Source organism: Lynx rufus, unplaced genomic scaffold, assembly GCF_022079265.1.
Source record: "Lynx rufus isolate CCGP_SWC_20201006 ecotype Redwood Valley unplaced genomic scaffold, mLynRuf1.p SCAF_3, whole genome shotgun sequence".
Classification (NCBI taxonomy): domain Eukaryota; kingdom Metazoa; phylum Chordata; class Mammalia; order Carnivora; family Felidae; genus Lynx; species Lynx rufus.
This window is the reverse complement of record NW_025814845.1, coordinates 123,283,061-123,305,460: the sequence shown is the minus strand read 5'-3', so window position 1 is coordinate 123,305,460 and position 22,400 is coordinate 123,283,061. Positions and strand designations below refer to the sequence as shown.

General features: G+C 39.6%; 1 protein-coding gene across 5 annotated transcripts in view; it reads right to left on the bottom strand.

The window, feature by feature from the left end:
- The window catches only part of ARHGAP10 (Rho GTPase activating protein 10), a 331,593-nt gene that overhangs the window by 145,413 nt on the left and 163,780 nt on the right, over positions 1 to 22,400 (bottom strand). For all 5 annotated transcript variants that reach the window (XM_047091518.1, XM_047091519.1, XM_047091522.1 and 2 more), the window contains 3 exons: positions 18,324 to 18,405; positions 16,297 to 16,342; positions 13,418 to 13,483 (listed from right to left, as the gene is read on the bottom strand). In XM_047091518.1, coding sequence (XP_046947474.1) covers positions 13,418 to 13,483; positions 16,297 to 16,342; positions 18,324 to 18,405 — 194 coding nt within the window. The remainder of the gene's footprint in view (positions 1 to 13,417; positions 13,484 to 16,296; positions 16,343 to 18,323; positions 18,406 to 22,400) is intronic.

The window sequence follows — 22,400 nt, the reverse complement described above, 5'->3', positions numbered from 1 at the left end:
TCTCTGCCCCTTCTCCCATTTGTGCATGCTCGCTCTCTCTCTCTCTCTCTCAAAATAAATAAATAAACTTAAAAAAAAAAGCATATTCAGTAAACACATCTTTGTTAAATTTGTAAGATATAAATTATTACAAGTTAAGGTTACTCATATCCTGGAAACTTCCAACTCTACCACCTCCTGATTGCACAACCTGGCAAGTCACTCATTCTCTCCCTACCCCAGCTTCATTACCTGAAAAATGAGGTTAATGATGGCATGGGATGGTCATGGAAATCAAAGGACACACCGTGTGTAAAGCACATGAGCCTCACATACCAAGCACTATTACAAACTTTAATTGAGCATAAGATTCAAAATTAGTATCAAAACAGCTAGGTACACTACATATACAAATTGCCCTAAGTCTACAGCCTAATTTATAAAATAAAGCACATGTTGAGTGTCAAAATTTATTCAATATGAATGGCTCACAGAAAATATGACATTTCTGTTCGCTGATAACGTTTGGAATTTCTCCCCTAGATGATGATTATTTGGGCGGCAGATATAAAAATATTATTGACAGTTACTATGTATCAGGAACTACTCTGCACTTTTCCTTCCTATGAAGTCTTGCTTCCACTTTCATGTTGGCCTCTACATGTTCTTTTTAGATTAACCCACTTCTGTATTACGATGGATAGCCTCCTCACCAGCAGGCACTTTGAGGACAGGTCTCATGATTTCATTCACATGATCTTCCTATACCCAACCAACCAGAGAGCTCAGAAGTCCAACAGTTTGGTACATGAGGGCAGCTGTGCCCACTGAGTCTGCCTGTCACATCACTTTCATTACTGCATCCCATCCCAGCATAAGTGAAAAGTAGGGACAAAGTACAAGGCAAATACCCAATTCCAGGTCTAAACCAGTATTTTTGTGATGAAGTTCTCATTCCAGGACTTTTCAGGCACATCTAGGCTTGACTCTAAGACTCATTCTTTCATTCCAAGTCACAAATACAAAGGGTTTTTGGTTTATTAGCTGCTACCTTGGTATTCGGGTCAGAACAGACTGTATATTCCCAGCATTCCATGCAGCTAGCCCACATGAGAGGAAAGCATTTTTGCTTCGGACCAGACAACCCCTAGACTTGCTGCTATTTCTGGTATAAATTCACCCAAGCCAGTGGGCAGGAAGCCTCCAGTAGGGCTAGTGAGAAACTACTGACTACCAGGAAGTTTCCTCTTCCATTAATAACACTCAGGGCCCCAAACTCTCTCGAGGTCTGATGTCTTTCTGTCCCACATCTAACAGATCTACCACTCATTCAATGTGCCCTTCGATCTTTCCTCTCAGTGTAAACCTTGGGGAAAGGAGTGTGTCACAGTCCCTGGGCCTCCTAGCAGAATTCAGCTCCCCTATTACCACTAAGTGGAGTTGTCAACCAACTCTTCCTCTCACCTTACTCTCCTGCCATGGGTGAATTCTGACGTTGAATATAGAGACCCGGTTCCGAGTCCCAGCTCTGCCTCTTTATAGGCTATGTGAACTGTGGCAGGTTTACCCTTAACGTTCCATGCCACAGATCCCTCATAAACAAGATAGATCTCAACCACCTACTGAGTTTTGTAGGGACTGTGTGAGCTAGAATACATGAAATACTCAGAAAATATTAAATGCCATTTGTTATTAGGATTTTAAATACGGTCAGATGCAGATTCCACACTGACATAATGTTTTCTACAAAGAGACTTTCCAAGGTATTACATAGATTCTCAGCAAAGGGGATAAATCTTTCTTGGGCTGATGGTGCCCCTTCAAAGGTCCATGATGGAGCCAGTATGGAAAGAAGAAGGTATGACTTTAGAATGGTTTCATCTCAAGTCTGGAGGAGCACTTCAGAGAATGACATTTAAGTCTTCCCTCCCAGCTTCCCTTTCCTACTGTCTACAGTTTCACACTTCCTCTATTCTTTAAGTATTTGTCTGTATTATATTGTTCATCTCCAGCATCCTCCAAAATCAGCCTATAGTCTCCATCTCCTCGTGTTCATTGATGTTGAGAGCACCAGCATTAAAAACTCAGCCTTGAATTTGAGTTGTAGTCTGATACCTTCTAGCTGAGACTTATACAAGTCAAATCATGTCTCTTGGCTTCAGATGCTCATGGAAAATGGAAAATATCATTGTCTCATAGGGTTCTTGTGAGAAGTACAACCTGTACAGCCTGGCTATTCTCCAGCTTCTTGCTTCCCAGTCCTTAAATGGTTTTTTTTTTGGTCCTCCTCCTCCCTGAACTTTGTAGAGCAGGTGACACAGGTATGACTTCCTCCTCTTTGAAATTACCCCTCTTCTGGATTCCTTTACACCACACTGTCTTGGGTTCTCCTCTGACCCTGTAACTGTGCTATGTCTCCTTAATTATTTTTTCCTCATATTCTCTAAAGGCAAAGATCCCCAAATATTCTGCCCTTTGTCCCCCATTATTTTCTTCCCTCACCATCCACCTGACAAGACTTTTTGACACTCAAAACTTGACCTCTCAGGGTGCATGGGTGGCTCAGTTGGTTAAGTGTCCAACTCTTGATTTCAGCTCAGGTCACTATCTCATTGTTTGTGAGAGTAAGCCTAGCGTTAAGCTCCATGCTGGGTGTAGAAGCTGCTTAAGATTCTCTCCCTCTCTTTCTGCCCCATCCCCCACCAGCTCATGCTCTCTCTCAAAAAAAAAAAAAAAAAAAAAAGGAAACAAAGAAAAGAGAAACAAAGAAAAAAAAAAAAACTTCACCTCTCTAAAAAATGATGCCCACCATCTCTTCTGTTGCCTTCATTTTATTTCTGACAGAAATGTCACAGGACAGGCACTCTGAATTCACAATATCAAAAACCAACCTATATTCCTCCCAAACCTACTGCTCCTCTTGCATTCTCTGTCTTGGCTAAAGATGTCTTCAACTACCTTGGTTGGGAAGCTTACAGTTTTTATCTTCCCTTTTCCCTACCTTCTATATTCAACATGTCATCAGATTCTGTTTTTCTGCCAAGTCTCCCATCCTATCCATCCCTTCTTTCCACTATCAGTGCCCTAGTTTAAACCTCCATCAGCTTTATCTGGATTATTTCTAAAATCCAACCAGCCATCTTGCCTGCCATCTCCCCATCCCACCCAACTCCCATTAAAAGATCTGAACATACCCCTGCTCAAATCTGTCAACGTCTCACCTCTGCCTATAGCACTGAGGCAACATGCAGCACAGTGCCTGGGATCTACCACACTCTGGCCTCGACTGCTCACAAAGCATCTTAACACATCATAGCCATCCACCCCCTCTGCCAGCAACACCCCAGGGCGGGTGAACACCATCTGTTCCAGTATCTCACTCTAGAGCAAAGAACAGGTTTGCTTGCAGCCTTGGAAAATAGAGATAGTGTCTCCATCTAGAACAAAAGCCAGGCATACTTGTCAGCCATAATAAGAGTCAAGTTTCCTAAGCTCAGAGTTTTTCTCTTGTAATATGACCCATTGTGCGGGCAGGTATCACCTGACCTTCTCTGCAGTACCCTTAGGAATTAGAGACCAACACAAAATTTATATTCTGACTACTGAGAGTAATAAACTGTCCTTCATTTCTGATCCAGGGTCTTGGGTCTTCTACTAACATGCATGAAACTATACAAAATAACTTGTTCACATGAAAGCATGAAATCAGAGGCCTTCACTGCCTTGAAACTAGATTGAAACTAATCTTTAAGAAAAAGGAACCATATCTCCACCATTTTTTCCTCCAATATATTTCCTGTAGGAAACACCCAAAAAGAATTGACTAAAGCCCATGTAACACGTGCATGTTGAAGAATACGTAAGTATTAAATAAGCTGGAACGGATGAGACAGCTAAATAAAAGTACATTTTATTTTTAAATTCACTCATGTAGCTCAAGCCTAAGTGGTCACAAAATTTTACTTAACGTAAAACAGAAAAAGAGACTCAAACTCAAGGCGAAGTTGGCTGTCATTTTTTGCCACTCTTTTTCGTCCCTTCTCTACAGAAATCAGAACATCAGGAAAAGTCTAAGAGTCTCACTGCTGCCATCGGTCTCTCCACCTCAGAACAGCTGCAGCATCAGGAACTAAACCAATTCTAGGCAACTCCAGGCAATCTCTTTTTTGGGGGGGCGGGGGGCAGGGAGGGGATGTGGAGGGGGAAGCTTGACGTAATCCAAAAGCCATGGTCTTGTTCCTGAGCATCCTTCCTTTCTTCACCACCTCCTGGCCGTTTTCTTGCTCCAGTGTCCACAAGACACTGAGGAACAGAAGACTGAAATTCCAAAGCAGTTACTTTTGCTGCATGTTGCAAGTGCCACATGAAATTGCTAAAGTGAATTCAAGTGATTTATTTCCCTATGTAAATTACTATTTAAAAAAAAAAAAAAAAGTGCTCCCAGAGCCTTGAATCAATAACGGAACTACTTAATTGTGACTGGCCTCAGTTAACAGATGGATCTCTAAATAAGTGACTCACATTTACTGAGCACTCAATAGGTGCCAAGGTCCCAAGCACTCTCTTTTCATCCTCACAAGCCCGCAAAGGAGTTGCCACCATTATCCCATGAAACACATGATAAAATCAGGTCACAGGGCGTCAAGTAACTAACGTGCCATGGTTGCAGAGCTAGTAAGTGGTGAAAGAGATTCCAATCCAGACTGACCTTTGGGCTCATGCTATTCACCACTATGCTAAAAGTGTTGACAGAGCCTTGCAATAAAAATGCCATGGACCTCGTCAGAATCTGAACTGAACACACAAAACCTAGCATGCCTACTCTAGCAGGATAGTTTAACCATTTTTCCCTATTAACTGTTGTCAACCACTCATTTGGAAACTAATAGCTTTGGAAGCTTACTTGTTCTTAAAACAAATAAGATTACTAATTAAGAAAATGAATAATCCTGACTCGCCTGAATTTAGGATTTCAGTTTTGCATTTGCATTTCTGCAGACACCACAAGACTCTCTAATTCCCTCCCACATAAGACTGTCCTCTTGTTATCCACCCACTCCCATCTCACACCCATTATGATTAAAAAAGAGACAGTGAGGGAAAAATTCAAGTTTACTTGCTGTAAATTTTCTGGGGACAGCTGTTCTTTATTTTCTCCATTTTTGCATGTAATTTGCCCTCAGCAACTTAAGATTAATGTGCAGTAATGGTAAAATATGCTGCAAGTTCATCTTGGGCATCTTCCTTCCTACTGAAACTATACAGTATCATCTTCTACCAGGCCCATCTTGAGACCCCCACACAATTCCAGAGGTGTTTCAGAAGTGGAAAAATCCTCAAGCCAACTTCAAAAAGATTTTCCAAAAACCTAAAACTTTGCTTTTCAAAGAAAGAGAATCTCACTTTTACATACGACAAGTCAAAGACTGACACGTCTTAGACGTGGCTTCCTACTTCTATCCCATGAATTCACAGCTTGTTACAGTGCTCAACTGGATAACTGACAGCTTGCCTAGACCGATATTTTAATGCCATTCTCTAGAAATTAAAGTGAATATTCAAATTATTCACATATGGAAGATCTTTAAAGAGAAACTTCCTAAACAAAAGTGGCATACAAATTTAGTTTCAAATCACGATGACTATTTAAAAAATAGCAACCAGAAGAAGTTTTTAAGCTAGAGTCTTATTTGTTTTTGTATATTTTACAATGCATGCTTCGGCAAAACCAGACGTCATGCAGTTCCAGAAAAAACTCAGTGTACTGGTCATGGGAGTTGGCCCCTCTATAGGAACAGGAGTAATTTACTTAAGGAAATCATGGAATTACTCTTCAAGCTCTGAAACCAGAAAATTCTTCAACAGGTAACATGACGTATCTATGTCTAAACTACTACCTATAATTCAGAAAGATGCTGACATAAATTTGCAAAGAACAGAAATCCAATCCTACCTATGTTACTTGAAAATACTAATCCTAACCACACACAGAAGAAGAAATCCTTCCAATAATTTTACCAATTGCTGGAACACATAATGTGGCTTAGTCAAATCTCTGAATACTCAAGCAAAACACAATTGCTTATTGAGTTCTATGTATGAAAGACACAGACTATACTGAGAAATAAGAAGAGGCAAGCAAACGCAAAGCAGAAATAAGACACTTTCTTCACTCCAAGAAAACCATAAAGTTCCCAAAACAAAATAAATATATCATATAACTAACAATATCAGAGGGGAGCATGGGTGGCTCAGGTGGTTAAGTGGCCAACTCTTGATTTTGGCTCAGGTCATGATCTCACAGTTCCTGAGTTAGAGCCCCATAACAGGCTCTATGCTCAGCACAGAGCCTGCTTCATATCCTCTGTCTCCCTCTCTCACTTGTGCATGTGCTCTCCCTATCTCTCAGAAATAAATAAATAAATGTTAATTAAAAAAAAAAAAAAAACAGTATCAGACAATGTAACTGCCAAATGAGGAAATGCCTTCTCACAAGGAAAGCACTTCAAGGGAAGGATGGAAAGGGGAAATTGAAACAGTACATTTAATAAATATTCTACTATATAAAAAAATTAGCTCTAATCCTCACAAACGTGGGGGTAGGTAAGCAGTGTGAATGAACTTCCTAGTCACATTCTTTTAAACTGACGGTCCAAGGGGTTAAGAATCTTTCCAAAGTGCCTATTTCACTGCACCATTGTGGAGTGGAAGCCTGACAGCTCCCATCAGCCAACAGAGAGGTGCGGCTTCTGCAGAGTAATCAAAGTACCTCTCTTCCTCCAGTCTTGCCAAGGACTTCTAGGGCCCAGGTGCATCATGTTCTTACAAACATCTACACTTCAACCCCACCTTTTCCTCTGCCAAAATCCTTCCTGAAACCCTACACCCATGCATCTGGTCAATTCCTCCCTCATCCTTCAGAAGGCAGCTTATGCGCTAAGTCCTCAAGGAAGCCCTGAGTCAATGGTGATTCAGAGATCCAGGAGGGGCAAAGGAGAAGAATGAGCCCATCATATTCTCCATCCTGAGGGAGCCACAGACACATGGTGGCTGCATGGTTTTCAGCCCAGACAATGGAGGATATGTTGTATAAAACTATTTTGAGAATAATCAGGTGCTTCCCACAAAGGAACAAACTGCTACAGGGCACTAGGCACTAAGGCACTAAAGGAGGTGTCATCTGAAATAGCAGGTAGAGAGACTGGCGATGAAGCACAGGATGATGAGCGACAGGTGCCATGAATACTTCAGAATATGCCTTGGATCCACCTACAAACTATGTGAAATCCGAAATACCCTTGGCTTCTGACACAGAGACTTGGCCACTATGAGCCATTTTGCTATTTCTTCTCTCAAGCCCTCTTTTTAGGATGCAGGTCTACCCTACATCTGCTATGCTCACTCTCATGATCCCAAAAGCTACATGGATCCATGATCCAGGGCCCTCATAAACTCTCTCAGGAAACCATCATGGCTTCTTCTACCCTCTAAAACCAAAAGATGAGAAAATTCCTGTCTCCACTGGACTATTCTTATTGGAACTCACACTGTCTACAGCAGAGGCCCAGTTACCAATGATTCTGACTGAACCCAGGAATCTGCATTTTCAAGAAGTACCCCCTGGTGATCCTGACACATGTCAACATGTCTGCCATGGACCCGTAAGTTTCCTTGATATCCTTTGCTTTCCAAACTAAAATCTGAAGGTGAAATTCCTTACAGAACTCTGATCCTGTATGTATGACCAACTGCTAAATGTGACGATCTGCTAAATTATTTGGATGCATCAATGCTATCTGACCCCACTGCCCAAATTGACCATCCTAAATCAGCTACCTCGTCTACTGAATCCTCCAGCCTAGACAGAATTCTGAGGCTCCTGTGCACTGTCATCCCACACACGGCTGCCAATACTAATTTTCATATTTATCTTTCTAAGCCTCCTACTCTGCTATCCACCACCCTCTAGCACTTACCCACCTCCTTTACAATTAAATGCAAATGCCTCAGTACCGCTTTGATGCTATTTCTTCATGCTTCCTTTCTTTTGTTTAAGTTAGTGAACATACAGTGTAGTATTGGTTTCAGGAGTAGAATTTAGTGACTCATCACCTATATAGAACACCCAGTGCTCATCCCAACAAGTGCCTCTTTAATGCCCATCACCCATTTAACCCATCCCCCCCATCCTCCCCTCTAGCACCCCTCAGTGTGTTCTCTATATTTAAGAGTCTCGTATGGTTTGCCTCCCTCTCTATCTTATTTTTCCTCCCCCCCATATTCATCTGTTTTGTTTCTTAAATTACTCATATGAGTGAAATCATATGACATTTGTCTTTCTCTGACTTTTTTTGCTGAGCATAATCCATTCTAGTTCCATCCACATTGTTGCAAATGGCAAGATTTCATTCTTTTTGATCACCGGGTAATATTTCATTGTATATATAAACCACATCTCCTTTATCCGTGCGTCAATGGACATTTGAGCTCTTTCCATAATTTGGCTATTGTTAACAGCGCTGCTATAAACATCAGGAGGCATATGCCCCTTTGAATCAGCATTTTTGTATCCTTTGGATAAATACCTAGCAGGGCCATTGCTAGGTCGTAGGGAAGCTCTATTTTTAACATTTTGAGGAACTTCCATACTGTTTTTCAGAGTGGCTGCACCAGTTTGCATTCCCACCAACACTTTCATGTTTCCTTTCCAATCAAATTTGGCTTGTTTCTGTCATACTCTGTCTCCACAGCTTTGCAAAGATGTCTCTAAATTCCACAATATACCTTCCTATCCTTTAAATCTAAGGAAGCCTATTTCTAACCACAGTCCTCAATTATATAACATCAAGTACACTTCATTCTATCAACATGCATTCAAATTCTCTTAATCCTTGCAAACTTGTAACACTTATTTTATCACCTGTTATATTTACATTACAAATCTGTTTACTATTAACATATCCAGCATTATATGTAAACAACCTTAATGTGTCCCAAAGGACTAGAACAAAGCTATGTACACCCTGTGATTGCTCAATAAATAAATACTGCTCAATAAATAAATACTAACCAGTATTTATTAATACTGGTAGAACTAGGATTTAATGGTGGTAAGTCACCTGTTACTAAGGGAAGGAAAAGAACATTATGCTATTTTCTGCAGAACTTTTCTCTTTTGTTTGTTTGGGTTTAGGTTGGGTTATTTTTAAAAAGAAGTTACAAAAAAAGCTCCCCACATAGCTGGATACTATAAACATAAAGATAACAATTGTGCAAACTATTTCTTCAATACCAAGCAACCCTTCCATTAGGACAGTGCTGATAGCATGGGGCCTGCTTGGGATTCTGTTTCTCCTCTCTTGCCCCTCCCTCACTTATGTACTCTCTCTCTCTCTCTTTCTCTCTCAAAATAAAAAAGTAAACTAAATTTTAAAAAAATCCCACTTCCCAGTTCATACCCGACAGCCAGGAAGTCAAACTTGACTTGGGGAGGGGGGAGGGGGTGGGTGGTGGTGAGAGCCAGGTTATAGTCTTTAAAGATCCCAGATGATTCCAATGTGCAGCAATATTTGAGAATAATAGCTTTAGGAAATCATTCAACTTGGTATATGTACATAAGCAATAATTTCCTAGAGGTAGTCAGTTGGCCTGGATTAAGAACCAGTACATATCAATTACAAATATTTGGTAAATGGTTGAAAGATCAGTTGATCTGACTCCCACACACACCCTCACTTCATGAGCAAACAACTCGATGAAAGTGACAAGTATGATTTGTTAACTGATGCTGATGTTGTAGAGAAATGGGATTAGTTCTCGTCTCAAAAGTAGAGTAACTGCTTAAATAGTCCCACTCAGGTCAAGATGTCAGCATCTGTATAGGTCAACATATATTGTACGTGTTGACATAGGTTATCATATGTTTTATTTGTGTCATATATTACTGTCCTATGCTAGTGTCGCATACATATTAGTTCCATATGTAGTGTATATGTTGTCAAAGATATGTTAGTACACTAAAAATGTTAACTTTCTTAGGATACTGCAGATGACACTAAATTTTAGACATTTGTCTGATGCTTTCAAATATTTCAGTGAAGTCACAAATAAGATTGATGACAATAAAAATGCCAAAAGTCGTTTTTAGAAAAACATATTTGGAAAAAGGCACACTAATGGTTTTAACCCACACACATGAAATGGGCAGTTTTCAGAAAATGATGGTCATGTTTAAAACACTACAAGCTGTGATTCGAAATACTTCTTCAGTCAGATCTCATTAAAAGCCCCTGGTCTTTAGGCATGTAGATCCACCAGGTACACAGCAGTCATTAAAGCTATTCCCCAAAGATTTCCAGCTCTCTGTGTGTTTTCCAGTCTCCTGGTAGGGTTGCTGAACCTAGACTCTTTGGGGTCGAGTATGACCATGAGGCTTCTAGTGACCAATTAGTTATTAGCAAACCTAACTCGCTTCAAGCCCAGACCACTTTGCTTAGAGGTCCCAAACACTCCAGAATTGTTTCCCTCTGACAAGGCAGCCAGGATCCCTTGACTTGTTTGGTTCACAAAAACAACCAGGAACCTTCAAGCCTAAGTATTAGTGATGAGCAAAACCCTCCTACCAGTGCGTGAGTGAGAAATAATTCTTATTGTTTTCAGACACAGAGACTTGTGGGTTTCTTGTTACAGGACATAAACTAGCTTTATCCTGATGAAAAAATAAGTACGGCAAACCATGCCTATAGCATAAGAAAATCACTAGTCATGCTAGCTGATTTGCGGGAAATCATTGACAGCAATATTCCTTAAAGGAACTCACAAATTTAGGATAAAAGCCTCAGAGATTCTACAATGTTTCTCATCATTTTTGATAATATAATCTGACCACTGATTCTTTGAACACTAAGATAATATTAGTCCATTATTTCACTAAAAGTAAAAGGCTTCATTCAGGAATAGAAAACCTTTAAGAACAAAAGATTTGAAAAAGAAAAACATGGGGCACTTGGGTGGCTCAGTCAGTTAAGCGTCCAACTTGGGCTCAGGTCATGATCTCCCAGTTCGGGAGTTTGAGCCCTGCGTTGGGCTCTGTGCTGACAGCTCAGAGCCTGGAGCCTGTTTCAGATTCTGTATCTCCCTCTCTCTATGCCCCCGCCCCACTCGCGCTCGGTCTCTCTTTCTCTCTCAAAAAATAAACATTAAAAAAAAGAAGAAAAACATACGCTTTAGTTTATTTTTAAATGATAAAAATCTAACTTAAATTGTGTAGACTCATTCTTCTGTTAAAAACATCCAATAATTATATATTTATAATAAAAATACATCCAATAAAAATACATTCAATGCAGATTCGTGTGTATGTATGTATATATATGTATATATATATTCCATTCAACGTATAGAACATTCCATAAAACTACATATACCAATCAGAAAGCATTCTAGATAGATTTTAATCTGTTCAGGCAGAAGCAAGTATGTATAAAACATATCCTTTAGGGGCGCCTGGGTGGCGCAGTCGGTTAAGCGTCCGACTTCAGCCAGGTCACGATCTCGCGGTCCGGGAGTTCGAGCCCCGCGTCAGGCTCTGGGCTGATGGCTCAGAGCCTGGAGCCTGTTTCTGATTCTGTGTCTCCCTCTCTCTCTCTGCCCCTCCCCCGTTCATGCTCTGTCTCTCTCTGTCCCAAAAATAAATAAACGTTGAAAAAAAAAAATAAAAAAAAAATAAAAAAAAATATCCTTTGGGGAAAGAACATAATTTATCAAAATAATAAACACACAAATGATAAAATTAAGGCGCTTCACTTCAGGAGCTCAGGAGAAACAGAAACACGAATGATGAAGTGAGAGATATGAAAATCACAGTATTTTTTCCAAATTTTGGAAATTTGTGAAACACTAGGAAAATGAAGAAATTTATCAGCTCAACTTCAGGGCAGATGAAGGAAAATCTGTCACAGACCAAACTGCCACCATAAGAGAATGTATGAGAAAAGGCTTTCTATTACTAGGGATTTTATTATCAATGCGCAAACCCCTAATCATAAAAGGGCTGGTACTTCTCTGTCATCCAACACTTTTATTTCTGACATGGCTCCATGACAAAAATCCTGTTTTGACAGAAAGCATGAACACAATGCTTCATCCACAAAGTCATCCAAAGTGGGACCGGGATACTCAATACATGAGAGTGAATGAAATATCCATTTAACCATACTTCGCTCGGTCTCTAAACAAAGAGAAACTCCACCTCCAGAAACAGCCTGTTTTGTAATGTTTAATCTTTCATTTCTCCAAAGTCTGCTGCAATGGCTGCAAAGCAGAGGGACCCTGTTTTGTTGGGTTTTTTGGGGTTTTTTTAGGGATTATAAAGAAAAAACTTTCAGTGGGGGAGGGATTAGCTTTCCTTAAATTTAAATGGAAACAACCCGGGGCGCCTGGGTGGCTCAGTCGGTTAAGCGTCTGACTTTGGCTCAGGTCACGATCTCGCGGCCCGTGAGTTCTAGCCCCGCATCGGGCTCTGTGCTGACTGCTCAGAGCCTGGAGCCTGTTTCAGATTCTGTGTCTCCCTCTCTCTCTGACCCTCCCTCGTTCATGCTCTGTCTCTCTCTGTCTCAAAAATAAATAAATGTTAAAAAAAAAAATTTTTTTTAAATAAAATGGAAACAACCCAAATATTTATCAACAGGTGAATGAATAAAGAAATTGTGGTATATCCATGTAATGAAATCCTGCCTAGCAGTAAAAAGAAATGAACTAGGTATACACTCCGCAAGATGAATCTCAAAAGCATTATGCTACATAAAGAAGCAGACTCAAAAGACTCTATACCGCATGATTCCTTTTATATGAAATGGTTTTTAAAAAAGAAGGAACAAACTAAAGTGATAGAAAGCAGCTCAGTGGTTGCCAAGGGCCAAGGAGGGAGGGCAGGCAGATTGACCACAAACGGACATAAAGGAACAGGGAGAGGAAAGCCAGGAATCTTCTATGATTATGGTGGCAGCTACAAAACAGTACACATTTGTCAAAACTCACCAATTCCTACAGTTAAAGTCAGTGAATTTTACCGTATGTAAATGACACCTCAATGAAGCTGACTTTTTAGAGAGAGGCCAACGAGACAATGGAAGATGAGACTACCCTAATGGTGAACAAAAAAGGATTCAGATGGGCTGTCCAACACTGCTGATTCTTCAAATAGTTCTCATTTCAGCAATGACTTCAGTGCTGGGGAGAAATATAAATGTAAACACAAAGGAAAATCCCATGCTGTCATAGTAAATGGACAGCTCAATCTCTGACCCCCAGAGTACATACACATTTTGCATTGACGTCTTCCATTCTACAACACTTAACCATGCAACAGGCACTTTAAATACTCTTAGATTTTACATACCTATAGCTTTTCATGAATAAAATGATTCTATCATGTTACCTCGTGTTTCAACTGCACTGATGCATTTTCTGAGAATTGTGAATCCCATCTTATCCAACTGTGCGCCTAAAAGAAATAGTGTTAAAATATTAAGGGCACGATGAATTATTGATGTTTCTCTTCTTTACAAAAATAGAAAAAAAATTATTTAAATTTATTTCACTATTAAAAGAAAGCTAAAGGCCATGTATTCCCATGTATTATAATGTAAATGAGAATTTCATATATTTAGAAAAGCACTTATTGGAATAGGACACCAATTACCAATAATTTATAAATTTATAATTCATAATATGAAATAATTTTTATACTAATACATATGACTTATTTTAAACAGTGGAAAAGAAAGTGCTATAAATCTTTAGGGATATCTATCTAAAAATGGGTAAGATACATTTTGCCAAAATTCCAACAGCAGCTCAGAATTCTTTTTTAGTTATACAGAGGAGTGAAGTAAATTACTTGACAGTTGGAGGGAGAAATAACATAAACCTCTTTTTTTATTATTACTATTTTTAATGTTTTTATTTATTCTTGAGAGAGAGAGAGAGAGAGAGAGAGAGAGAGAGAGAGAGGGCAAGTGGGAGAAGGGCAAAGAGACACAGAATCCGAAGCAGGCACCAGGCTCTTGAACTGTCAGCACAGAGCCCAACACAGGGTTCAAACTCACGAACTGCGAGACTATGACCTGAGCTGAAGTCAGACACTTAACCAACTGAGCCACCCAGACACCCCACAGAAACCTTTTTTTTCCTTCAACTATAGAAAAATTTAAAAAAAAAAATTTTTTTTTAATGTTTATTTCTGAGACAGAGACAGAGCATGAGTGGGGGAGGGGCAGAGAGAGAGAGGGAGACACAGAATCGGAAGCAGGCTCCAGGCTCTATCAGCACAGAGCCCAACGCGGGGCTTGAACTCACAAACCGTGAGATCATGACCCGAGCCGAAGTCGGTCGCTCAACCAACTGAGCCACCCAGGCACCCCCAGAAAAATTTTTTAAAACACTTCTTAAAAGTATTATTTGGCAGGGGGGAGGGGGGTATTATTTAAGCCATGAGCTTGAAGAAGAATTTCACATTTCATACCATGCTCTAATGTTTAATGCTTTATTATTTTCATAATGAATTTAAAACAGACGATTCGTATAGCAGAAAAGATTTTTAAAATTTCCTATTTTTTTTCCCAATATAAGTGCTTGCCTGTGATTAGGCTGGCACATTTGAGTATCCTAATAAAACATGATTCTTGTTTCAAAAATGAAATCAGGGAAAGTGAATGCTTGAGTCTGTATTTAGAACTAGGGAACAGTAATATTAACACTTATCTCTCAGGGGGGACAGCATGAACAATCCACAAATATAAACTGTGCAGGTTTAATGCTAAGTTTGAGGAGAACTTTAATGAGGAAAATCAGGCAATGGTTTACTGTTTAAGGATCTAAAATTCATATTTTATAAAATGTTTAGCAAAACTATTTTTCAAAAGAAGTGGCAGGTTTTTATTTCTCTATAAAAAATAACTGAAAGGAAGGACAGAAGGAGAAAAGGAGTTGGAGGAGAGAGGAAGAGGAGAAAGACAGAAAGGAAGGGAGAAGGAAGTAGGAGGGACAGGCAGAGATTAAGAAGGTGCCTCAATGCAAACAGTTGAGCATCCGACCCTTGATTTTGGCTCACGTCATGATCCCAGGGTCGTGAGATCAAGCCCTATGTCTGGCTCAGGACTAGACGTGGAGCCTGCTTAAGAGTCTCTCTCTTCCTCTCTCTCTGCCCCTCTCCCACCGTGCTCTCTAAAATAAAAATAAAATAAAATAAATTTTTTAATTTAAAAAAAAAAAGGCGCTTCACATAGCTTTACAACTGGCAATTTCCAATACCAGGAAGGCTAGAGAGGTCTTTTACCCAAGCACTGGCTCAAGTGATATATACACATCATGATAATTTGGAAATCATGTGTTAAAGAACATAAACTTTCCAAACTGTATACATTTGATTAATGTAACCTTAATTTAGCCAAACATATCAAAAGTAAATTAATGAAAAAACCAGCAACTCTGATCACATTTTTATCTCCGAAAAAATAAAGATTACAGAACTAGGCAGTGCTCCCACATTCCTGGAGTACATATGATACATGGAAGATGACTGCCCTAAAATAACTGAACATGTGTGAATGTTATTTTCTTTGTTGTTTATTTGAGAGATTGAGAGAGAGAGAGAGAACACATGCAAGCAGGGGAGGGGCAGAGAGAGAAGAAAGAGAATCCCAACCAGGCTCCAGGCTCAGTGCAGAGCCTGGCACAGGGCTGGATCTCACAAACCACAAGATCACAACCTGAGCCGAAATCATGAGTCAGACGCTTAAATAACTGAGCCACCCAGATGCCCCAATTGTTATTTTCTAAGGTGCAATAATTTATTACTTCTATAATCCATACTCAGAGAGTTTAAGGATAAAAAATATCAAGGGTGGGGGTAAGGGGGTTGCAAACAGAGGACCTGATAAACAGTTCCCACCCACAGGAACTTACAACTTAGGAAGCTGAATGATGTACACCTGGAAGTCTTAGGTGTTTATTTATAGCTATAAGAATAAATATCAATGAGAATTGTGGCGGAAACATTTTGGGCTTTGTTGAGAAAGTAATTATAGAGAAAGACTTAAAAAAAAAAAAAAAAAGCTCAGAGATAGAAAAAAATCAATGAGGATTACAGCAGTCCAGGAAAATCTGGGTTGGTTGCAGTAGGTAAAACAGAATACATATATACATTTGGAGATCTAGCTTAGAGTGGATACAGGGCACACAGGAACAATCTGACATCAGGAATGAAAACTAACTCATGAAGAAAGGCAACAGTCCTTTTTATGAATCAGCACTTACTTCCTTCTGGTCTTGGGATGATGGCTCTATTAAAACTATGTAACAGCTAGTAAAAGAGAAAAAGGGAAAACAATATTTTTAACATATCAATATAAAGGTTTCAAGTAGGCATGCCTATGACCATGCAAAAAAAAAAAACAAAAACAAAAACAAAACATTGATATTGGCTAATTATATGCTCATATGTGCTCAAATGCTAAGATAAATAACAATCAGGGGCACCTCTAAGTCTACTTTGTCTCTTGCAGAGAGGTATGCCATGGTAGCAAGAAATAAGATGAAGGAGCTAGGATTCTTGAGCAACTTACTGGAAGTTTATGTAAATTTGAAATGCTCAGCCTTACAGTTACAGAATGACAAAGAAACTGCTGCAATAAGATGAAGCTCATTTTCTCACCACTATTTCCAAGATCTGGTATTTACTTAACAATGAGAGGACTCCTGCTCATAATTTAAATAACTACATCTGAAAGAGCTAGGTGATAATTCTGGGCTGCCTCTAAGAACTTCAGCACTGACCCATTATTTGCAAGTCATATATATAGCACCTGGAAAAAAAAAAATGCTACTTTAGGTGTCCTCGCATAAATACATAGCTAAATGTTTTCTTTCTGCAGACTTGCCTTCGTCTGTGCATCTCAAATTAATTACTTGCCTCTTTGTGCTAAAGGAGAGGTTAGGTCTTCAAGGTTACACTGCCTTTGACAACAGACTTATTTCTCAAAGACTGAGTCATGTGATCTTTTCCCTGGGCAAACTCACTTTCCAAAGCACTTGAATGTCGGGGGAGAGAAGTCCTAGTTCCTGCATTGCCTTTACTAGAGAGGATTAGTATAATGTATTTTGGATTCTCAGTAACCATTAATGCTGTAAATACTCTGGATTCCCAGCTAAAATTTTCAAGGACAAATGAAGACTAGACAGAAATAAAAGGAGGGAGGCCAAATGTAGGTCAAATATAATAAAATAATACACAAATCTGATTACCACTTCCCCCCCCCAAGCGTGATACATTCTCTTCTATAGCATCTATTTTTAACATGTATACTTTGGGTGTGCATTTTTCCAACACTGAATCAAGACTGCCACGCACGCCAGGGCCCAGCTCCCTGGCCCCTATATTCCACCAGTGTGTTCTCTGCTACCGTAAGATAACATTATCTTCTGCCAGTTTCACAACTCAATTCTGACACCTCTCCTTTTACTATACATGACCCCTCCTTCCCTTTGCAAGCCACTCTCCTTCCTTTTAAACCCTGCTAAAATGACAAATGCTTTCCAGTTAAGCCCACCTGGTACCTGCACTGGCAGTTTACTTAGAGTCGTAATATTTGCAGGAGAGTTTATTTTAATGGGTTCTATGGTGTTTTCTATAATTATCCTTACTAACTCCCCAATTCAATACATGATCTGCCATATTCTCAATTCCCAAAGGCCACCAGTCCACTGAAATGAAAGTAGTACTTAAAGCAGCAAACAGGCTGAGTGTGTGTGCCTCTGGATCTATACCACTACCTTTAATTTAATCCTCAAACCAATCGTACAGAGGCCCATTCACTAAGGCTACCTGATATTGCACACCATAAACCATTAGTCTAAACCACAAATTGTTAAATCAAGCAAAATAACTACAGCAGTCACTTATAATATTGCCCTCACTGCCTCATATTTACTGTTCCATCTCCACTGAGATCAAAATGAATTGCAAGCATTTATTGTGTTCATCACCCAAAGAACTGTCAGGCAGGAAAGAAAAAATTGAGAATTTAGATGACTTCCTCAAGCAAAGCAAATCTGAGAGGCAGAGTCAAGAAAAATCAAAAATAAAAACTAATGATACACCTGTCTTATATGTGTTGCTGCTACCTCAAGCCAAATTACTAGAATACTGAATGCTTCCAAGATGAATTCAAATACCAGTTTCAGCAGGAAACTTTTTTCAAATACTATGAAACAAAAACAACATAAAAATGAGTACAAGTCAACTCTAAAGGATTTGACATAAAACAACCATTGATTATTCTTACAGCTTCTTTTCCACCCAGAGCTTCCAACCACTGCTTCCTTTCCTCTTCTGAAAATGCCTGCATAGTCAAGGAAACGCCAGGCCTGAAAGACACCAGTAATGGATCAGGTTACCCTTCGGGCTGGTAAAACAAACAAACACAAACAAACAACAACAACAAAGCCTGCTTTACCTCTTTCTAATGTTTTGTTCTGGTGATTAAGTTGGGTTTTTTTTCATTGTGATAAAAGACATGTAACATAAGATTTATCATCTTAACTTTAACTGCACAGTTCGCCATGTCAAGTACATTCACATTATTGGGCAACCCATCTCCAGAACTCTTCATCTTGTAAAACTAAAATTCTGTACCCATTAAACAACTCCCTGTTCCCTTTTTGCTCAGCCCCTGACAACCTCCCTCTACTTCCTGTCTTGATGAATTTGATTACTCCTACGTAACTCTTATAAGTGGAATCATATAGTATTGTTCTTTTTGTAACTTGCTTATTTCACTTATCATGGTATCCTCCATTTTCATCCATGTTGTAGCATGTATGAGAATTTCCTTCCTAAGGGTGAATAATATTCAACTGTGTATGCAATACATGTTGCTTATCCACTCATTTGTCAATGGACACCTGGGTTGCTTCTACTTTTTTCTATTCTAAACAATGCCGTTATTAACATAGGTGTACAAATATCTCAAGAGCTGGCTTTCAGTTCTTTTAGGTATATACCCAGAAGTGGAATTACTGGATATGACATAGTAAGAAATAATGTATTTGGTCTCTGACCCTACTTCCTGGCACAAAGCTCCTAATACCCTTGCTATCTCCAAAATAAATGTCAGTTCATATTCTAATGCGATAACAGGGCTGCAAGCTCTAGGACAGTCTTGGGATGGAGCTGGTTACCAAGAGAACCATGTGACTAGGGGACTGGAACTTCCAGCCCCACCCCCACCTGTTCCAGGAGGGGGAAGGGGCTGGAGAGTGGGTTCAATCGGCAGTGGCCAATTATTCAGTCAATTATTTCCTAAGCAATAAAGTCTTCATAAAATACCCTGGGTATGAGAGAACTTCCAGGTTGGTATAAACATGAAGGTGCTAGAAGGGTAGCATGTCCAGAGAGGACGCAGACACTTCAAGCCTCTTCCCCTATATCTCTCTTCATATGGCTGTTCATTTATATCCATTAAAATATCCTTTGTAATAAATTGGCCAAAGTAAACTGTCTTCCTGAGTTCTATGAGCTGTTCTAGCAAATTATCAAACCCAAGGAGAGAACCAGGGGAACCCCCAATTTACAGCCCAAAGCAAAAGTGACAATCTGGACTTGTGGCTGGCATCTGAAGTGGTGGGGGGCAGTCTTATGGGAGTAAATCCTGAACCTGAAGGGTCTTCACTAACTTTAGTTAGTGTCAAAATTCAGTTCAATCAGGGTCTGCAGAGAACTGGAGAACTGCTGGATGTGGAAAACCCCACACATCTGTAGTACAGAAAGGAGAAACAGTTCTGCCTCACAAGGGGCCAATGGTAATTCTATTTTTAATTTTTGGAGGAATTGCCACATCTTTTCCACAGTGGCTGCACTGTTGTGCATTCCCACCAAGAGTGCACAAGGCTTCCAATTTCTCCATCCTCACCAACACCTGTTATCTCTTTTTTCAAAAGTAGCCATCCTAATGGGTGTGTGGTGCTAGCGATGATGACAATTTAATAAAATAGATACATGCTTATTGTTACCCAAGCATGGACAGAGTAAAACCAGAAAATCATTTTTCAACCCATCCCAATTCTACTTCCAAGACGGCGTTTGGAAGTAGAATTGGTGTTTCCTTCTTATTTTCTTGAGCCCTGTGTTGGTCCTCTGGGCCACATAATCTTTCTGAGTTCAGTTTATTCACTCAGGAATTGAGCCAGAAAACTCTTTATACTGGGAAGGAATACTAGGTAAAAAAGTCATTAATAATACCTCTTAACCTGTGAGTGGTTTCTCACATGAAACAAATGTTGAATATTTGATTCAAATATTAGAAATTAGTATTAGAAATGAACTTTCTGGCAAAGAATTTAAAGGCAAAACACAGAAAATTGGAAATGAAAGTGGATGGTTGAAACGAAAAGTATAATAATTAATACTTGCAATATTTAATTCCCCTTTGATACTGAATATACTTTTTTTAAGTCTATTTTTGAGAGAGAGAGTGAGCAGGGGAGGGGCAGAGAGAGAGGGAGAGAGAATCCCAAGCAGGCTCAGCACTGTCAGCACTGGGACCGACGGAGGGCTCAAACTCACGAATCGTAAGATCATGATCTTAGCTGGAATTAAGAGCCAGATATTTACCTGTCTGAGCCACCCAGGTGGCCCCTGAATACACTTTTTAAAGTTATCACTCCCGTGACAGTATCTCCCCCCATTTTTAACTAATGGATTATCTTTTTCAAATAAAGCAAGCAGTAATAATCAACTATAATTCAATAATCATTACAATTTTTATAAATTACTGTAAAGTCAAAAGTCCTCCAAAAGCACAGAGACAAATGTGAACAAGCGGGGCTCCCAACATTCACTCCCAAAGGTATTACGCTTTCTCCCCACATGATTGTTTGCTTAAGGTTCACTACAAAGTAATTATAGCTACAATTGATAGGCTCTTGATGACAACCATGTTCTCCAGACTGAAATTTAAAGGAAAAAAAAAAAATCACCAATAATCCCCCACTCCCACCCCGAAATAGCAAAATGGCTCTTTATTGTCTACCCCACACTTTTTTTTTATTATTTTTTTTAATGTTTATTTATTTTTGAGAGAGACAGAGACAGAACGCAAGTGGGTTAGGGGCAGAGAGAGAGGGAGACACAGAATCTGAAGCAGGCTCCAGGCTCTGAGCTGTCAGCACAGAGCCCGACACGGGGCTCAAACTCATGAACTATGAGATCATGACCTGAGCCGAAGTCGGATGCTCAACTGACTGAGCCACCCAGGCACCCCAACCCCACACTTTCTTATACTGGCCTCACTTTTCTATCACCTCGGCACTGCACAGTACAGACCCGAGGTCCCACCTCCTCCCGTTCTGCTACGCACAGCATCTTTTTGGATCAAGCATCAAGGCAAGATGCCCAGACAACCAGTCTGTTTTAAGAAGTTCCTTGACTGGGACGTGAAGATTTTGGCCCTTATTCTTAGTAACCCACACTGGGCTCAAGGGAGTTAATTAAAATTGTGAGGGAAAACTTCAGATGGCACAAATGTTTTTCTTTACATTCTTTAAGTGATAAAACAATATTTACATATGGGGGTCTCACGTCTGCAAGAATGCTCCATTCTTGTCAAGAAGAAAAAATATCTAGTTACCTCTCTAAAAATTATATTTATTCAAACATTTAGTTATGTACTTAAATGAACAAAAGTATAAAACATAAAATAAGATGTGGTAGCGAATACATAATACAAAACTGACAGCTTTTCTAGTCCTGGAATGGCAAAATTAGCAGAGAAAATGGGACCCAAGGCAAAACATGGTAACTTCTATCACAGAAAGACAAACATGGAGTTTACAAGCATTTATTGAATACCCTACTATATGCAAGGCACCGGGCTGGGCATACCACCCACAAAGGGCTTACTGTCTATCAGAGAAAGCAGAAGGTTAAAAAAAAAAAAAAATTACAAATAATCTATTAATTAGAATTGTACAGAGCCCTGCAAAAAAATAGAATTGTACAGAGCCCTCCAAAAAGCCAGCTACCTTGGAGAAAGAGAGGTGACAATAAAGACATCAGAAGGTGCATGCCCAAATACAAAGGCATTCAACCTCAAGTATGTTAAACTGTTGTCAAGACTTGTCTGTGGGCTAATTCGGCTGCCAGTCTCGGGAGGAAATGTCACATTCTTACTATGGAGACTAAGAAAGAGAAAGGTCTGACCTAGCCCTGGAAGTCAGGCTTCCCTAGGAAAGGAACATTTAACCTAAGGCCTTAAGGATACATGAGCCTTGTCAGAGCACCAGGGCTAGAGGTATTCCCTAAGCCGAAAAGGCACAGAGGAAGGAAAGAACACACTTTGGGGGAGCTAGATCAGCCTCATCAG